At 41.3% G+C, this 19,165-nt stretch overlaps 1 protein-coding gene and 1 long non-coding RNA gene across 3 annotated transcripts in view; both read right to left on the bottom strand.

Moving 5' to 3' along the window:
* Positions 1-1,783: 1,783 nt before the first annotated feature.
* On the bottom strand, positions 1,784-3,233 carry LOC112567121. The gene is made up of 3 exons (XM_025243669.1): positions 3,065-3,233; positions 2,733-2,852; positions 1,784-2,409 (listed from the first exon to the last, which is right to left on the bottom strand). The coding sequence occupies exons 1-3, from the start codon at positions 3,150-3,152 to the stop codon at positions 2,168-2,170; spliced, it is 450 nt and encodes a 149-aa protein (XP_025099454.1). The 5' UTR covers positions 3,153-3,233; the 3' UTR covers positions 1,784-2,167.
* Positions 3,234-4,808: 1,575 nt separating this feature from the next.
* LOC112562489 overlaps positions 4,809-19,165 on the bottom strand; it is a 30,562-nt gene continuing 16,205 nt past the window's right edge. For both annotated transcript variants that reach the window (XR_003098872.1, XR_003098871.1), the window contains exons 3-4: positions 15,078-15,239; positions 4,809-12,150 (exon numbers count right to left, since the gene is read on the bottom strand). This is a non-coding gene — a long non-coding RNA (uncharacterized LOC112562489). The remainder of the gene's footprint in view (positions 12,151-15,077; positions 15,240-19,165) is intronic.

Genomic DNA, 19,165 nt, shown 5'->3' with positions numbered 1-19,165 from the left:
CATGTAGACTTCATGGACCAGTGAACAGGCTGACATCCGCCTCCTTAGTTTTGAAATCAATGAACAGATTTGTTTGTTGGAGAAAAGGAAAGAAAAAGAAAGAACGACAGAGCGAGTATAAATGAAAAAGAAAAGAAAGACAAAAAAAAAAAAAAAAGAAGAAAAGAAGAAAACATGGTAAGACTAAATTTTGTCAGATGACTGGGGGTACGCACAGCTTGGAAGGGCAGCAGCCAGCAGGTCCTCGTGTGCATTGCCCAAGACTAAAGAAATCTGAGTCGATGGAGTACGACCCACCCGAAGAGATACTAAACAGATACCCAGGTTAAACAGATGCTTATTGCCCTGGGGACAAAACCAAACAAACGAAGGGCCGACCAAACCAGTAAGTCGACATTCGAACTGCGTTTGAGGCCTGATCAGTGCAATCCTGCCAGTCTGCCAAGTCCAGCTTTCTACTTAAATCATTTTTCTTTGTTTTCTTTAAAAAAAAATCAGATTGGTGTGAACACGAAAGCACCAATATCATCTTAGCTAAAGGTGGTTTAGTCTACGGAATTGAATGGATTGATTACATATAGCAGCTGTAGTGGTACTCAGTAAATACTAATTGTAGGACACACGCTGCTCACAGATCAGACGAAGATGAGCTCATTGCTCAGTGCCGCTCCATGTACCCCACGCTTTTAGCCTCCTACTCATCCACCCAAATGTTCCTGTGCCCTTCCTAGTCTCACTCTAAACTGTTTATTTGTCGTTATTTGTTTGCGTTGCTGGATGAGAGGACATACGTGGTCGTCTTCTGTATGCGCGTGCAGCCGTTTCCATGCAACGGGCGGCCTCTTGGTGCCTAACGGGACCATTGTTTATTGTTTGCACCACTCCGGCATTCATTTGGAATCGTCGGGAGCAGGAATTAGGCGTCGGTGCAAGCTGAACACCCCACAGACACAGCCATGTGCAGTCGGTTATCCATTTAGGAGTAGTAAATGCACGCTTGCGGCGAAAAAAATGAGGTTGCTTCCAGTAAAATATTTTGTGTTCACGCAGTCTGTTCGCTGACTTTACTGAAGCCAGAGTCTCGTTGTTGTTCTAAAGGCCTAATGTCTTCTTTCTAATGTCTAATGTCCGTGTGTGGATGTACACACAGGCAAACGCTTATGCCACTCCGAGAGAAAAGAAAGAAAAATAGAAATCACAGATGGGGAGATAGATACAGAGAAAAAAAAAGGACAAGTGATCATTGTCTTCAGTCCTATGCCTCTGCATAGGGTTAGGGTTTGACTCAAAATTAAAGTGTAGATACTTGTTTAAATGTCTTACAGTTTTCGTTGAATTAAAACTCTTATCTTGGGAAGCCTCTGCGATGCTGTACTTCTTAACGATAGACGCGCAGTTTACTCCTCCTGTTCAATAAATCATTTTCAAATGGCGAAAACACGGGAAGCTGTTGTAATCTGGATGTTTTGCCCATTGATTCCGATGGAAGAGGGCGACAACAATTCCCACGTGGTGCATACATTGCTGGGTGTGAAGAGTAGCACTCAGTCCTCACACTTGCAGCTCACGGGGAGGATCCACGCAGCAGACGACTTTTACCCACGAAGATGGGCGACTTGCCGATGACCGTTATCCCAGAAAAAGTTGTTGTTCTGACGTCGGGCAACTACTGTAGCTCAGTGATAAAAGCGATAACGGATTGTTGATTTGTTTGTTTATTTGTTTGTTTTAAAACCGTGTATTTCATTCTCACCACATTTATACTTGGTCAAAATCCGAATAATTTTTTTAAAACTTATTTATTCTAAATATATTTGATTCTTTTAGCTTGTAAGCTCGAGAAAGGAACCTTCAAAGTTTTTTAATAAGTCAGTTTTGAGGTTTGTGTTAGAGTTTGGCTTAGGGTTAGGCTAAGAGATCCTTAGGATGAGAATATAAGTCTCAAACTGATTACAGGGTTAGGTTAGAGCTTTAATGTTAAGAACAAGTCTGCAGATATAAAGAAAAATATTCTTGGAATAAATGTTATGAGGGGACACGGATATCCCATACCCCAACACGTCACGCTTGGATTAACTGCATTGCCTCATGTCCTCTAGAAATGTTGGGAGAGGAATAATGAATGCATGGTGACGTCAGCAGGTTAGTGGAGGTCACTGCACTGGAACTAGAAACAGAAGTAGAGAAACAGGGTGAAGAGTGCGCATGTCCAGTGGAGGGCCGAGAGGGACCTGAGCAGCACAGAGCCTCGGTTGCAGAGGTCAGTGTCGCAGAGACAGACCGACGCCTTGATGGACTTCTCGGAGATGATGTGGTGGCATTCCAGCTTCTTGTCATCTTCGTCCCAGGTGAGGAGTCGTTTTTCATCAATGCATTCTCTGCCGACGGTGGGGGAGGATTTGAAATGCACTGACAGAAGAGACCGAAAAGGTGAGTGAGGTGAGTTACTCATGCACCTGTCTGTCACATGCAGGTGTGTATGCGTGCGTGTATGACCAATGTAGATACGGAAACAGACTTACAGACAGGCTAATAATAATTAAAAAAAAAAACACTCTCAAACACTCAAACTCGCTGACACACGTGTTTCCACACTGCATTTTCACTGTATTTGCATATGAATTTTTTTAAGGATAGATAATTTGACCCGAAACAAAACGTAGTCACGCTCGCACGCTTGCATAAACACCTTTGTTGTTTCTAGTTTGGTAACTGCCACTAAAACATCTCACCTTCCTGAAAAACCTTCCTGCAGTATACGCAGTCTTGCTTTTTTTCCTCTGGTTGTTCACTACAGCCGGGTTTTTCTGTCGAGTAGCAGTGGTAGCATTCTATACCATGAACGTAGACATCTGCACAAGTAAACTATGGGGTGTTAGTGAGTGAAGGATTGTTGTCAAGTTCTCAACAACAACAACAACAACAACAACAACAACAACAACAACAACAACAACAACAACAACCAAATAGACCCACACGCACACACGAATTCGTGAAACAGAACGCAAACAGGGTGATGTCAGCGACTGTTCAAAAATGCTTTGAAAACTAACGAACTTCTCACCCCCTCCGAGCGGAAGACAAAATGCAATGACGACAAACGCCATCATTATCTTCAGCAACTGCTCTGAAGCCATTGTCCTCTCTCTCATGCACCTGATTGCTGATGCAGGGAGCAGTCTGGCTTCAGACTCAGCGAGTGAAATGATCCTTGCCACACTCGCCTGTATGCCAAAGACGTCAGAATTTAGCAGGAAATGACGCAGGAGCTTTGTTTGACGCAAATTATGTCCTTTGTAGACGTCAGAGTGTAATGGTTGGTGCTCTCAGGGTTTTATCAGTCTCTGGCCTTCGTCAGTAACTTGTTTAAATAATAATGTTACATTTTTTTAACTTAATGCCTGGTGCTCGTAGGGTTTGATCTGTCTCTGACCTTCGTCAATAACTTATTTTAATAATAATTTTCTATTTTTAACTGAAGACTGCAGATTTCAATTTTTTCCGAACCTAGAATGAGCCTCTTGAGGATCACGACCATTACAAGGCGATAAAAATATTTTCCCTTATATGACAGCTTCTTTCGTGAAAATTAGGAATTGTTATTAGTTCTGTGGTTGTTCCCCTCGCTGAAGGTCTAGAAGGTGTTGGGTTCGATGCTCGCTCAGAACGGTGGTGGGAAAACTCGTTTTGCTCACCCGGTGATGAAGAGGTGTTGGTTAATCACGGAAAGTAAAAGATGGCGGAAGAAGGTAGCCACAATAAACCTTCTGTAAGAAGTTATCTAATTAACCCTCTGCAAGTCGGTCTCTTTGATCTGTTAATATGGATCATCTCTCTTACCACACATCAGAGAGAAATTTGTGTAAACGCTCTGTTCGCCGATCCCATCATCATCTCCGAATTGCCCTTGGGGATAAATAAAGTCTTTTCTTATCTTATCATTTTCATCTGCGATTTTTTCAATCATTGTATTTATAATTTTTGAATCTGTCTCTGCATAAAAGGAGCAATTCGACCTGCTCTGACCTTTTTTAATATATTAGCTTTTATAAACCGACCAGTGTGTGTGTGTGAGTGAGAGAGAGAGATTGTATACAAAATATGAATGTGTGGAATATATGTATCTACTTTGAACATCTCAATACCTCTGAGAATTCAAAAGCCCATGCATGGTTAAAGGGAGAGAACTGTTCTTGCCTCCTCTCAGAAACGCGTCGTCTCCCCTTCATCTCGTTTTTGTAATCGTTTTGCAGCTGGGTAAGGATGTTTATCTAGACAAGCAAGAGAAGCACAGACCCACACTGTCCCCCAGATTCATTTATTTACGTGTCCGTCAGCACGCACACACACTAAGAAGGTGATGTGCATAGTATTTTCTAAGTATTTTGTTGTTTCTTTCTTTTAAAAAAATGTCTCAGGTGGGTCCTCGAAATAAGCTGGAAAATATGGCGATCAGTGTCTCCATGTCTGCAGCTCCACGGGCTATGAACATACCCAAGTAGCATGTTTATACTTTCTTTTCTTGTGTTTCTGGGTGTAGACTTTGTGTGTGTGTATTTTATGTTTGTGAACATGTAAAAGTTATATTATGTAAACGCTTTGTGTAATGGTTGTGTATGTGCGCGAGCATGTATGTATTAGTCTACTTGTTTGTGAACATGTACAGATTATGTATGTAAACATATCATGTAGTGATTGTGTGTGTGTGTGCGCGTGCTCTCGTGTAAGCTCGGCACAAACATAAACAATCTTTTAACAACAAACTACATCAACCAGCGACGTCCACAAAGAAAGACTGAACAGTGACATCGGAGGAGTCCAATAGTTTTATTTAACAGCTCGCTTTCTAACAGCTAGTCAACAGCTACAGCAGAGCGCAAATCATTGCCAACAAGAGTACATTCATTGTGCAGGGACAAACCGTGAACAACGTATAAACAAGTAATAACTCTGAGTTAATGGTCGCAGTGCTGTGAAAGACCTACACGAAACAGATCGCCTCTAAAACAGATGCAAAACACGCTACACGTGCTCTCCATGCGTTGTTCTGTCAACACAGAATTCATATTCTCATTTATTCCACCCAACCCCGTGTGGTTCGTTTCCCACGTACGCTACTTTCAGGCCGTCCCACTTGCTCTCGCAAACGCACTCACAAACTCACCTAATCATTAAGAGAATGGAAGTCCTATGGAGCTGAGATTAGGGTATAAGGGTCGAAGGGGATAGATAAGAAGGACAGAAAGGAGGAGAAAGAAAGACAGAAAGGTAAAGAAGGCATAAAAATTTTATGTAGTTTCAAGTCAAAAGAGCACGTGATAGGTCTCTCTTTCTCCCCCCTCACACACACACACATCCACAGCTTTTTGAAAGACTCGCTTAAACGGCAAGTAACAACAAACAGTAATAAAGCTTTCAATCAAACATCAACTCTACTTCTGCATGATGTAATAAAAAGTGTTAATTTTTCCATGCCAAAATTACATGGGAAATGTACATTTTTCTATACAGCAATCAACAACTTCTACAAGAAAAGGATGAGAAGAGGACAAGCAGATAAAAGTGCAAAGCAGTTTTACGGACATCAGTTTGGACATTCACAGTTGGTGGAGAAGACAACGTGATCAGCACTCGGAAATGTTGAGCATCAGAGCTCGGTAACCATTTACTGTATTCCATCTTAGATTGGTGTTCATCTGGTGCCTTCTCGTTCTTTAACAGACGACATTGCATCGTCATGGTCTACTATTTCTCATCAAGATACAGGACTTGTTGCTGTGAATCCTCATCTCTTGACGCAAGTCGACACTTCGACCAATGAATAGAACAACTTGCTGTTTTCTTTCAGCCACAAAGTTTAAACTTTTCAACAAGGTCTTTCTCAATCGGAAATAAATGGAAGATTGTTTGACCAAGTTGGGAAAAGGTTTTCCGTGAAGGCTGAGTAAAAGCTTTGCCAAAGTTGGTCAAAATTCTCCATATTTGTCCGGTGAAGAAGGTTTAACACAGGCAGCAACCATTTTTGCTCAATCACAAAACTATCAAGTTTAACAAGAACTGCAGAGGTATTTCCGTTTCATCTAATTACAGCAGCATTGTACACGCAAAAATGCTTACAGGAGACATACAACTCTCATAACTGATCTTATCCGTTAAACGAATGGCGGTGAACATTTGTTTTCAAACCCTGGGAAAAAAATCACAAAGACTGGCATAATGGTCATTTCTTCAATTCAAAAATAACAAAAACGGCTTACATACAATTTCATTGAAAGATGACTGTGATCATTTAATAATTCTAAAGATAATTTTAATTGCACCACTCAACACATATCTTTTAGAAAATTTCAGCAAAAACCTGACATTTTCATGGGACGTTCACACAGACATCAGCTGTCCCCAAAAGCATGTTGCAGCCATTAACAGGATGTGAACAGTGATTTGCAGGAGGTTAAACGTGAGGTCGTGTTTGATATCTACAGGTGGTAAAAATCTATGGTAAGATATAAAGATAAGAAGTCATTAGTAAGGTGTAAAGACGTAATCAGAGTAACGATTTTCAGATGTTTCGATGTATACTCCCGGTTCTCTATTATTTCTGCATTACAGTCGAGTGGCAAGGAGCAGCAGTCAATGCCCTGAATTCATTGGTGTTCCAGTGCACTGTCTCCTACAGAATTTTAATAATACCAGTCTCTAAATATCGCCTGATGACAATGTCAGAACTTACATATACAAGCGTGTGAGGTTCTAAATATAAGCACATCAAACTTTATTGCACTTATCAGCAGTATCTGTCTACTATTTCTCAGCAACTTTGGTAACAACCCTCTACAAAATTCATTTATTTCATTTCTTCATAATTATGATTTCTTTGAATTAAAGTGAGAATTATCTTCTTTGAATGTACTCAATTTTAACAGTCTCTAAATACACAATGGAAAGTAAATGTCCACAGACATATCCTACATATTTGAGTGTCACATCTGTTTCTTAATATCTTTATAGACGACATTTTAATGGTAGTCGTCTAGAAATGTTCACTCAGAACTTTTGTACCAAACTGAAACCTTTTCGTCTACTTTGTGATGACGACCAATACATATATTGCCACAGTTCTAGCAACACCAGTGTCTAAATACTGACTTCACACTTTGGTGCATCCTTCTAGTAGTAATTTAAAAAATAGAACCGAAAAATACACCTGTGGTCAACAAAAGAAACAAGCTTTTTTGTCACTTGCCAGGTTAACAGACACTAAGTAAATTACATGAGAAGTGACTTTGTTAAACTCAATTTTCTAATACTCAAATAATATTTTGTGCACCAGAGTAGTAAACAGGATTTTGTTTAACACTCCATAATAGGAACACAAGATTGTAACTTTTTGTGTCTGAAAACAAAAAACATTATGCTGGATACGTGTTGATATAAACAGTTGCATTTGGCAATCATTTGGTTTTCAAAATTGATAACATATTGAATCATTTGTCCTTGCAACAAATCTGTTTAGTAACTCACTGGTTTTCGTCACGTGTTCCTATCAAAACACATACCAAGCAACTTACAAACACGGCGAACCAATTCTTCTGAGACTTTTTCTGTGTTTTTTTTTTTCTCAACAATCGTTTCCACAATCAGTTGTAAAAGTGACAATCATAGACATTGCTTTCTTGCAGTGTTTTTACAATGATAGTCAATCATTCTTAGAGACGTGATACAAGCGGGTATTTCATAGAGACTCTTGACTATAGACAGTGATCGTACCCGCACACATTCGCAGATGTTTTAAGTGCAACAGTCATCAAGTGTGTCAAATATTTGTAAAGTTGCATTCTTTGTAATCACATTCATTCCTGAGCCTCTGGTGATTTGAACACTTTCTGAAGTTCATCTGACAATTTACAACCAGTGAATATTTAAAACAAGAAGTTATACTTTCAACCGAGTACAGTATAAACGTGACTTTAAATGCATAGACAATTATTTACAATTAAAACAAGCAAAATATAAGCTTAAGGTGCTTTAATAATAAGTGTACATAAAATTCATGCTAAATCAACGACTTTCTCTCGCCATTCAATGACTGTCGAAATACACACTCCAGCGCACGTGAACAAACACACAAACAAACAAACAAACAAACAAACAAACAAACAAACAAACAAAACGAGCTTTTTCTGCAGCATTTAAGGACCAAACAACCTGATGCAGTGTAAGATCAAAAGCTCGCACAACATGAAGATTTTTATCATCAGAAAAATACACTGTTCGTGTTCGTTGAAGCTGTCACGCAACAAGACAGTTCAACATGTTCACCTAATTGATGTGACACACCTAATTAACTGTGAAATGCTCACCTAATTGATGTGACACACCTAATCAACTGTGAAATGCTCACCTAATTGATGTGACACACCTAATTAACTGTGAAATGCTCACCTAATTGATGTGACACACCTAATCAACTGTGAAATGCTCACCTAATTGATGTGACTCACCTAATTAACCGCGATATGCTCACCTAATTGATGTGACACACCTAATTAACTGTGAAATGCTCACCTAATCGATGTGACACGCCTAGTTACCTGTGATATTTAATTTTGCGTTTACGGAAATTGGGGCTTGCGACTATTGACAAGATAAACACAAAATATTGGTAAAAATATCGATGGATTAGTTCCTGCAGTCATCTTTCAACATCGATACATCATCTCATAATCGAACCTCAGAGTAACGATAAACTGTGTTTCAAATTTATAGAACCTGACTCAGAATAGAAATTTGTTGTACTATAGTATAATATTTATATTCTTTCTGTTGAGAGACGGGATTTATGCTGATAATATATTTAATTTAATGTCGCCGGTGTGATGACTTGCTGCTATGTGGCTTTACCAAAATGTTTGCTAGCAGAGTGGAGGAAATTAGCTTACTTAGATTTTTTTCGGACAAAAGCCAGAGATTACAACTATTTATTTATGAGACTGATGCTTAAACAAAGTTTGTGATGTTCAAAGTAAGATTTTCTCAGTAATTTTTATACGTGAACAGGAACACACCGAGACAGTCTGACAGCATAGACAGTGAATGAACCACGAGATGTAGTTCGGACATCGCAATATTTCCAGATTCTGGAAGAAAACAATTTCAGAAAAAGTTGTGATTTATGAATGCTGTACATTTGTTCTTTTTCTATCTTTTCTCGTCTTTCCATGCTTGAGAGCAGAGCAGTTATGAATATACGGTTATATCAAGAAAGCCATGACAATGTAAGTGAGACACTTCACGTGTAGAATAAATAAGAGACATTAGTGAAAAATGACTTTCCGAGAATTAACGGATCACTGTATATAGAAGGCAGTTAGCACTACTCATTTTCTGTTGCTTCAGACATCTTTACAAGCTTTTGTTCCTCTATGGGATCGCAAAATTTGACAAAACATTTCTAAACATCTTATTCACATCTAGAAATTCAAAAAGTATCACACGCGTGTGTTGAATTTGCTTTTGTCTATTCACTTGCTTGCTTTTAATGCCCACTGATTCGAATTTTAATTGCTATTCTTTCTTCTATCAAACAGTAGATAACATGTGGTCCCGAAATTTTATGGTGACTCCGTGGTTGATCGTTTTTGTGAGTGAGAGGTAATTAAATTTTACATTTACACTCGATTGTCTACTATTGGAATGCGATGTAAGAAAGCTTAGAGCGAATTTGAACATAAATTCTAGATTAAAGACATTAACAAGGTGACAATTACACAATATTTATATCCAAAACTACAATTTTCAACCTTACGGACGATGAAAACTTAGGTATTCAGGTATATAATTTTGAGTGAATGTAGGGTACATCAATGATCGTATCATCATGAATCTGTATCCGTGGTATCACACTTGACATTTGAATCTTTCATAAATAAATGGTTCTCATACTAACACATTTTAAAGTCATTTCAAGGTTTAACAAACACATCATAACCAATGTTTTTTCAGGACATTCCAAGCTGTTACCGGCAAATGTACAGACCAGCTTACATCAGTGAGTTTACCGCCGCATCATATCAAACAATTATTTCACAGGTGATGCCTCAAAAAAGCATTCGTGACAAAAGGTTCGTCCCACAGTGATGCTCATCAGTCACTCCGTAACCTGCTCGCTGTTTGTCATTCAGAGTACGATAAGTATACAAGAATCATGTTCACATTGCATGCCAAACATCAGGTTGTTACATTTACCAGTTGAGTCCACGTACCAGGATGTCAGATGTAATGAGGTGGGAGGGAGGGAGAGAAAAGGAGAGTAATACCAAGAAATGTGACCAACTCAAACGGTTATGGGAGGGACATGATAGACTGTACTTCACCGTGAGTTTCGCAACAATCAAACCAGGGTGTAAACGAATTAAAAAAAACTCTTTTTAAGACTTTAGCTTTTTCTGTGTTTACATTTATGATAAACTCTCAGCTGGAGATGATGCTTCCAGTCCTTAGCTGCATGTAAGAACCTTTTTGTAATCAGAGACGGTTCGTCGTTTAAAGCTCTTCTGGTTTCCGTACGGTCCTTGTCTAAATCCATTTTAGTCATCTGAATAGTCAATAATAGAATGATCGAGAGACTGCCCATTGGCAATTAATAGAATAAAAATATCTGAAAGTAAAAGGCGACGATAATGCTGACGGACTATTACTCTTCGCTAAGGTTACAGACGACCATCGTCTGCCAAGAATTTTCTGTTTCTGGTCACAGGATTTTGTTTGTTCTAGTTAGAAAATTGGCGAGAAACAATTTGAAACTTACCGAGATTAAATGTAGTGTGCTAACAATGTTTCGACTACAACTGTTTTTCGTAGTAAGCACGAATGTGGTTCAGATACTGAACATAGTAATAAACCGATGTGAAAACCAGAAGAGCGTAAACAGGACGTGGAGGGAAGGTCACATGCATGTATTAACCCTCCACCACCACAACCACCACCGTTTTCAGACACCCTTAGAAAAAATACTTACATCTCAACACATGATACAATACACAATATAGTTCTTAGGAAAACACATGGAATCTTCTCAGCTTCTCAGTGTGCATTCGTACTGATTTTACGATTAAACCATATTTTTGTACATCAGCGGCTTACTCACGATGGAGGACTATTCATTTAGCAATCACCCTTTGCTGTCCCAATGATTTATTCAGGGGACAGAAGCTAAACAATCAAGAGACGTATCTCGGGGAAAGGGGTTGGACTTCGATGAAGGGAGATAAAGATCCACCTGCTTTCCACCGCCATCCATATTTCATGTTGTGAAGGTAAGTTCGCGTGTAGATGTCAGGGTGAAGGTCTGGTACATGCACACATCAGAGTACATCAAAAAACATCTAGACATCAGATCAAAACGAAAACACTGGCAGCGGTGTTATATGGAAACCAAATCAAGGCTTTAAAATAGTAGTAAATATAACAGCAGTGTGTAGGGTGGCCGAGAGAAATGCGTGAGTATCAGAATGCAAGGAGCAGTTAAATTTATGTATGGTGAATAATTTGTTAAGTCTGACAAACCTCTCAAAGTTTACTTCATGATTTCATTTTATCTCATGAAACATACATTCCATTTTGTTTTTACATTTGTCTATAGACGATTGCATCTTCGTGGTAAGCTTGTGCGTGTGTAGGTGTAGTAAGTATATCGGTGTGTTTGTGCGCGTGTGTGCGTGTATGTGTGTTTGTGCTTGTGCGCGTACAAGCGCGCCTACAGAGAAAGAGAGAAGATGGGAGGTGATTTGAGAGAAGAGGTCCATTCAACCAGTGAATTGTCAGTCAGGTCAGTTTAGCAGGCAGGCAAGCTGTGTGATGGCGACTTGCACGGTCAGTGTGTAAGAGATGACACTCATCACGATGTCCCTGTCCATGTTGTCCGGTCTTCACAGCAGGGAGGCGGCCGCTGTCCACAACAAGGTGGACACCAGGCTGAGACCCAGGCCCAGGGAGGAGGCGTAGGGCGGGGCGGCGTTGCACAGGTCCTCCGTACAATGGCACGTCTCCACCTGCAGCGAGTTGGGCTTCGTCTTCTTCATGCAGCCCAAGCTTCCTCCGGTCCCACACTGCCGAATGACCCTCTCTATTCTTTGTCGCCGCCATTGTATACTGCACAATAATAATAATCATCATCATCATCATCATCATCATCATCGTCGTCGTCATCATCGTCATCGTCAACAACAGCAACAACACTAGCGCTTCTCTAAACATCTGCCATCCTCACACCATCCCACCTTCTCACTTTCCACGGGACAAAAGGTTTGATTTCCAACAAACAAGAGACACGCATACAAGCAAGCAATAATAAAGCCTCACGGGATTTCTTGCTGCATCAGATAATGAAGTGCTGCTGGTGCCCTCAATGGTTATTTCTCTGGCACTAGCATGACGACAAGTTTGACGATAGTGCTGCTGTTCTAAAGCTTTGGGCACGGTTTTTTGTTTTTCATGTTCTTATTGTTCTTGTTGCTGCTTCTTTTTGTTGTTGTTCCCATCACTCGGCTTTATGTTCAGATCACCCTTCAGGACGAATTTTTTGGGTTTTTTTTTTTTGTGTGTGCTCCTGCAGAGCTTTCTTTGAAGCGGGGTGCCTATTGACTATATCGGATCTCACTAAAGTGGACATTACTGGAGGATGTCTGCTCGTTTGTTCGCACACACAGAATGACAAGGTCCACCTTCTTGAACATACAGCATGCACTGATCTCTACATACTTGTAGTACCACCACCTGTTACCATCGTTCAAGAAAATGGCAGGTTCTGGGTTTCAAGAGCTCTCCGATGTTTTTGCAAACATAGTAATGCAAATTCACAGTGGAAGCTTCAAATATTAAAAAGGAAGGATAGCATGTGGCCAGCCGTGCAACCCGCCACAGCTTGTGACTCGTAATTGAATTGCCTGCAACGTGTTACATTTTATACAATTTTATTTTTGTTGGTGTTGGAGCTAACCGTGATTGGATTTAAACCCCGGAGGAATCAAGCTTTCTGTAGATTAATGACCTTTTTATATAGGACACACAGCCATGGCAGGCTCGTGTCTGGAAACCGCTGTGGAAAAGGGGGAGAGTAGATAGCTTGGTACTCCGCTTTCCATGGAGGTGACAGATTTGCGGTCCATCCATTTGTCACGAGAGGTCGCCGGCAAGAAAATACGCGGTTGTCAGAGAACATCTTCCAAGAGAGCTCCAGCTACCCTTCCAGTGTCCTGTGTACCATCCATTCTGGTAGCAAGGCAGCGGCCTCCATCCCTGTGGCATCTTTAGTAGTGAAGCAGCGACATCCCTCCTTCTCTCAGTAGTGTTATTTCTAGTGTAGAAGCAACGTCCTCCCTCTATGTACGACATTATTTCTAGCATGAGGCAGATGAAAGCAGTTTTTGTTTGGTCAAGCTGTGTACAGTCCCCAGGTGCGCGTAGACACGTTCGCTCAGTTCATCTAAAATGAATTATCTGCGATGATGATGATAATAATAATGTAGGATCGCATTTTCATTTTCATTTGTCAAGCAGATCTTGGTGACCATGCTCTGTGTGTGTGTGTTGGTGAGCGTGTACTATTTCCCCTTGTGATTGTCAAAAGTTCATATCTCGTGCACAGTTTGGGAATCAGCAAAATCCCTTCAAAATATAAATATGCACTCAAGTTGGAATTTAACGGCTGTTCTTGAGACTGGGAAAACATGACAACTCGGGACACAGGACCAGGAGCTGCCTCCTGACCCTTTTAAAAAATAAAACGAACATCGATTTTGTGTTTCCCTCTGCTGAATCGAAAGACACGTACCCTCCACGCCCGTCCCTCCCGTCCTTAAAACAGAAGATAACGCTTATGCAAATATTCTTCGCTGAAGTGTTTTTAATACCAAAGTATCGGCTGTAAATGCTGACGGACCGAAGTGGAATTCGGTTTACGAATGAGACAGTGTTGTGAAAATTCCAGATGTTGACATGGGAATGGACGATATTTCTGTCTCGTAGGAAACAGCACCAGCTGTAAGTTTTTCTTTAAAAAAAATAAAAAGAGGAAATATTTCAATGTACAATTTTACAAAACAGTTTAAAACCTAAAAAATCAAAATATTGTTATTGTTTATGAACGCTTTTTAAGCAGAATAATTTGGAGCAAATTGCGCTGAACTTTTTTTTCTGTTTTGTCTTCCCCTTCCTTTATCTTCCTACATCTCTCTCTCTCTGCTGCTTCTGTTGGTGGCAACTAAAAAATTCGCAATAAAAGCGTGGCCATCTGACGGTGACCGCGAGCTGCGAACTCTGTCAACAGCTTCCCTCTCGGACTTAAGTCGCACATTGATTTCAGGCTTAGGTCCCCAGTAAATGTCTTTGTATCGGCCTGTGGCTGTCTTGATGACCGCAAGTGTGATGGGAGAAATAAGCTTCTATTGTTACCTTTTCTTTCTTCCAGTCTGAGTGCACGCCTGAACTAACGTAGTTACCCAAGAGACATGGCAGCCTCAGGGTCGTCCACATCAAGAAATACTCTGGGCTGGAATTTACTGTCGGAAACACGACACTTACCCCAATTTCAACAAGAGTAATATTACAGAAGGGTGTAAGCTGAATTTTAATAATAATAATAATAATAATAATGTTTACTTATATAGCGTTTTTTCCACCATTAAAGGCGGGCTCAAAGCGCTTTACTAAAAAGAAAAAAAACACACAAACATAATAAGACTGGATGTAGGTCTCAAAAACAGTTGTAGAATCCCTGTATATTTGTGACCTTTGTTCATCACAGTCTGTAGCTTATAGACACAGGCAACTTTAACAACTTTAGAGTTTTTCTCACGTGCGTGCATCAATAGAGAGACCACATACAAAACAAACAGAAGAGACTCACACAACGGAGCCAGGCAGGACAGACAAGACAGGATTGCAAAAGAATTGGATTGTGAGGACGTGACAACTACAACATCAAAGGTTCGAGTCTCTGGCTGGCTGAAAAGAACAGTTGAACACAGAAGGTGAGGACCAGCGACACAGAGCGACCTGTCTGTAAGTCCACAACGTACTTAGCTGATACATCTTCCTGCACACTGTGTACGTCACGTTGCGGCGACCTGCGGTGGCCAGCTTGTCACAGTCCTGCTCCAGGGCCGACACGTCACCTTCCAGGTGCTCGCACATCCGCTTGTTTCGCTCCGAGTTGCACATGTAGCAGGTGATGCCCATTCCTGCAACACAGCACCAGTCACGTGAGACAGTCACGTGACTCGCCATTCCATAGCATCGTTAACACCGATCACACCACTCATGCAATATGAAGCAGGTCAGTTGATATGTAGCACGTGATGCTCCACTGCTGCAACCAGACAGCGATCACATAATGAAAACATGGGATTCCTGCTTCCTGAAGCAGAGCAAATACTTCATTATTTAGTATGTGATACAAGAAGATTGCCTGCAAAGTGTTTATCAGAACAAATGAAAAGTGCTGTCCAAACTGCCCCCCAACAGTATAATGGCCATGATATATTTTGCTTAACAAATGAAAATAAAATACAATCCAAACATCATCATCATAGATAATTGATGATGATGACAACGACGATGATTATATAGTCGGGATCCAAGCATGTGGTCAAGTTCACATTAACAAGCTATGCATATGGAGTATAATTGTTTGTGGAAATGAAACTCTCTTACATACTCTAGTGCACTTGTTTAATATTTGCAGTTTATATCCTGTCACTGAAGGAAATGTAGATATTGACAATCGAATTGTAAACATATCATTATATACTGGGAAAATAATTTACGATTGTAAGGAGCCGGAGAGGTGGTTTGCTCCGGGGCCCCTGCTGGCTCTCGACAACCCTGTCTCTCACTCTGGTACTCAGACATGGAGTGTGCAAGAGTCTCTCTGGACCATGGACAACACAGGACTGAAGTGGGAATAGAGTTACTGAAAGAGTTTTTACCGAAACAAACAATCGTTATAGCCCTCTTCAAACACGCACCGTGCTGAATGGCTCGGACTAACAAATGGCAGCGAGTTCCATAGCATGGTTCGTTAGGCAAAACTTCTGATGTGAGTTTCTGGCAAACGTGGAATAATGGGGTCTGCCAACGGCTCAGCAATATTCATTCGTTTACTCGCCTTTTGACTGGTACCTGTGGGTGGGGGAGCACATGGATGGACGCTGCAGCTGACAGGCCTCTTGCCTGTTGTGGACGATAGTCAGCAGTCCTGTACAGGACGACCAGGCCACTCTTTCACGTTTGTAAGCAGTTCTTCCTCTGGTCACCTCGGCATGGACCACCCTCAAAGGTACCTAGTAGACGAGATGAACCACGTGACCTTCTTGGTGTCTTTGAGCACTTGACTATGTAGTTATAGATGTAGTGGACCTGACGAGGTTCCCTGCTTCCTGTGGTCACCTAGTTCGCACGCGAACATCACTGATTGTCTCTCCTCCCCACCCTTTATTCCTTTTCCTGTTCTCTCATGCACCGCTCCCTAATCATTAAACGCTTTTCTCCTAATGACCCGGTCAGTGAACGCACGCACACACACACAAACACGTAGGCCGTAAAATATGGCGATAACAGCGGTAATGTTGAAAGATCAGATGACGGAGATGTGCGAACAGATTCGCAAAACAGTTTCCGCATGCGGACGCCTCCATCAGAGAGTGAGTGAGGGCGGAGGACGAAAGGGTCGAGAGCCCGAGGTGCAGACGGGGGGGACGTACATTGATCGCAGCCAGTGGCCAGGTCGCAGAAAGGAGGAGATTAATTATTGATTCGCAGACTCCGACAGAGCTAAATGCCACGCCTGTCACATCCTCCGACACTGCGGCAGCAGGGAGGTGATGGGGAGGGAGGAACACGCGGCATCGCAGGGGGGGGGGTCATTTGAACACACTGTGTATGTGTGGAACTTCTTTAATATAGACAATGAAAGTGAGACACAGGGACTCACACACACTTACACATGGACTTACACTGAGACACACAGGTATGCACGCATGTGAGAGAATGCACACACACACATGCACGCAGGCATCAGAGTTCTTCTAAATGCACTTTATAATATACAAACTTTGAATGACTTTTGAATTATTATTTACAAGAAAACAATGTTTTAAAAGAATGGAGTATCCTGTCAGCTTTCCTTCAGCCCCTCAACTCAACGACTATCCACCTCAGGTGTGACAGTGAAGCAGGGTAAAATCAACCTCCCCTGTCCCTCCTATGCATCTAGGACTCCACACCCTCCAACGTTCCGTCACGCTTGACGCACGTCTTACTGCTCTGTCGCAGGGTGGAAGGTCTACCCGATAGCCTGTCTAAGAAAATGCCATTCCCACCATACCACAGTCGATTATTTTTAAAAGGTGATATTTGGGGTCGTGGGGGTGGGTCGGCTGGAGGACAATGTTTATTCTGCCACACTCGCGTACCGGTTGGGGGGAGGGGGACAGAGAAAGGTTAAGAGATTCGTGAACTGCACCAGACTAATGGGATGACGTGTACTAGGGCGCCTCCCTGTCGCCATGAGATCCCATTATAAGGATGATGGGTGGAGGTGGTGGGTTGGGGACTCGGAGGGAACCTGACAGCCTATTGCAGTGCTTTCCACGCCGTGACCTCCCGTACAGACAGCAAATGGAACTGTCAGTGAGGAGATGTCAGTCGGTTGCATAAGGGTCTCTCTCTCTCACATAAACATAGACAAGAGAGAGAGAGAGGCTATGCGCATAAAAAGGTCAAAGGTAGAGTCCCATAGGGGCAGTGGATGTAAGGGGTTCATTGTGTCAAAGACAGGTCATGTGGAGGCCAGCTCTCTCCTTCCGTTGCCTTTAGCTTCTCTGATGAAAAAAACAAAAACAAAACAGATACACATTTTTGCTAAACACCTGCTGGATGTGCTGTTTACTAACCACAACCCAGAGCAGGGTTTGCACCAGCGAATTCTGTTAGAGAACATGCGGTCGCTTCTGACTAATTTAAGACTGTTTTTGAACAAACGTTGTGCATGTCAACAGAAGGAGATGCTTTAAATGTTCCTGAAAACATTAAATAAAAACCAGTGCACTGAGTTAGCTGTTCATGGCTAATATCATGCGCTTGCCATGCCTAAAACCACAGACTTTTAACATTCGAAAGGCAGCATCTCAAAGCTATTTATCCATCCTGACACATTTTAAAAGGATGGGTTTTTTTGGTCTTCTTCGAAGCTGAATAACTTTAGAGGAATTCTGTGTGCTGGAAACCTTCAAGTGGAATCCATTATTTGAAGAGAACAAAACACTTCAAATGCAAGAAAGCTAAAACTCCTACTAGGCTTCTGTACAGCATCGGAGCCAGCAAAACAAGTCACACTGTACTGGGGTTGGGAGAGAGAAGGAGAAAATTATCCTGTTAATACATCACAACAACAGAGAAGCAGCAGGGGTTAGTACAATTTTAACTCGCGGCTTGACAAATGAGCGGTCTGGTGGTCTGGTCATTGTCTGGGTCCTTGTCCAATATATCTTGTCCGTCATGGTAAAGCTCCATTTGTACACTCTGCTCGACCTGAGACACACCCACAAAAATCTTGCCTTCGCACCACTCGGAATTTTCACCACACAGCCTCAAAGGAGTGTAAATAATTTACAAAAGGAATAATTTGCTTATCATATGCCATTTACTGTAATTTACTGCTGTAAGGTTTACACAGCGGGGGTTGGAGAGCGCAGCAAGTTTTGAAGTTGTGTCCCTGCATTGTTTATGTTGGCTTGAACAGCACTAAGATTTTTCCCGACTTTTGAGATGTAATAAGACAGACTGTTCGACAAATGCAATAATTTTTTCTCAAGTTTTTAATTAATTTACCACCTGTAGCATGAGGATTTGTAAGCAGGGCTTGACAGTATATATTTATTTATCTTGAGCTTGTAACGCCTTCTTTCTCCTTAGTTCTGTTGCCTGTGTGATCTTTGTGTTTATTTTCCTCTACGTTAATAAGGATAGCTTCATCATATGAATGGAATTCAATAACAACCACACCTAGTAACAATTATAAGCTCTTGAAACAGAATGACCACTTTATGATGTACAGCAACTGACAGATACATAGAAATGATGCATGTCTGTCCTGAAGTCCAATCCT

The sequence above is a fragment of the Pomacea canaliculata genome, linkage group LG1 (assembly GCF_003073045.1).
Source record: "Pomacea canaliculata isolate SZHN2017 linkage group LG1, ASM307304v1, whole genome shotgun sequence".
In the NCBI taxonomy this organism is placed as follows: domain Eukaryota; kingdom Metazoa; phylum Mollusca; class Gastropoda; order Architaenioglossa; family Ampullariidae; genus Pomacea; species Pomacea canaliculata.
The sequence above is the reverse complement of the archived record's forward strand: the minus strand, read 5'-3'. Positions and strand labels throughout refer to the sequence as shown.

Excerpts from the sequence above, each read along its gene's own strand:
- LOC112567121 (XM_025243669.1), bottom strand. The coding sequence starts at position 3,152 with ATGAGAGAGAGGACAATGGCTTCAGAGCAGTTGCTGAAGATAATGATG. Across the intron at positions 2,853-3,064 it reads TTGTCTTCCGCTCGGAGGGG|ATGTCTACGTTCATGGTATA; the intron begins GTGAGAAGTTCG and ends TTACTTGTGCAG. Across the intron at positions 2,410-2,732 it reads CAGGAAGGTTTTTCAGGAAG|TGCATTTCAAATCCTCCCCC; the intron begins GTGAGATGTTTT and ends CTCTTCTGTCAG.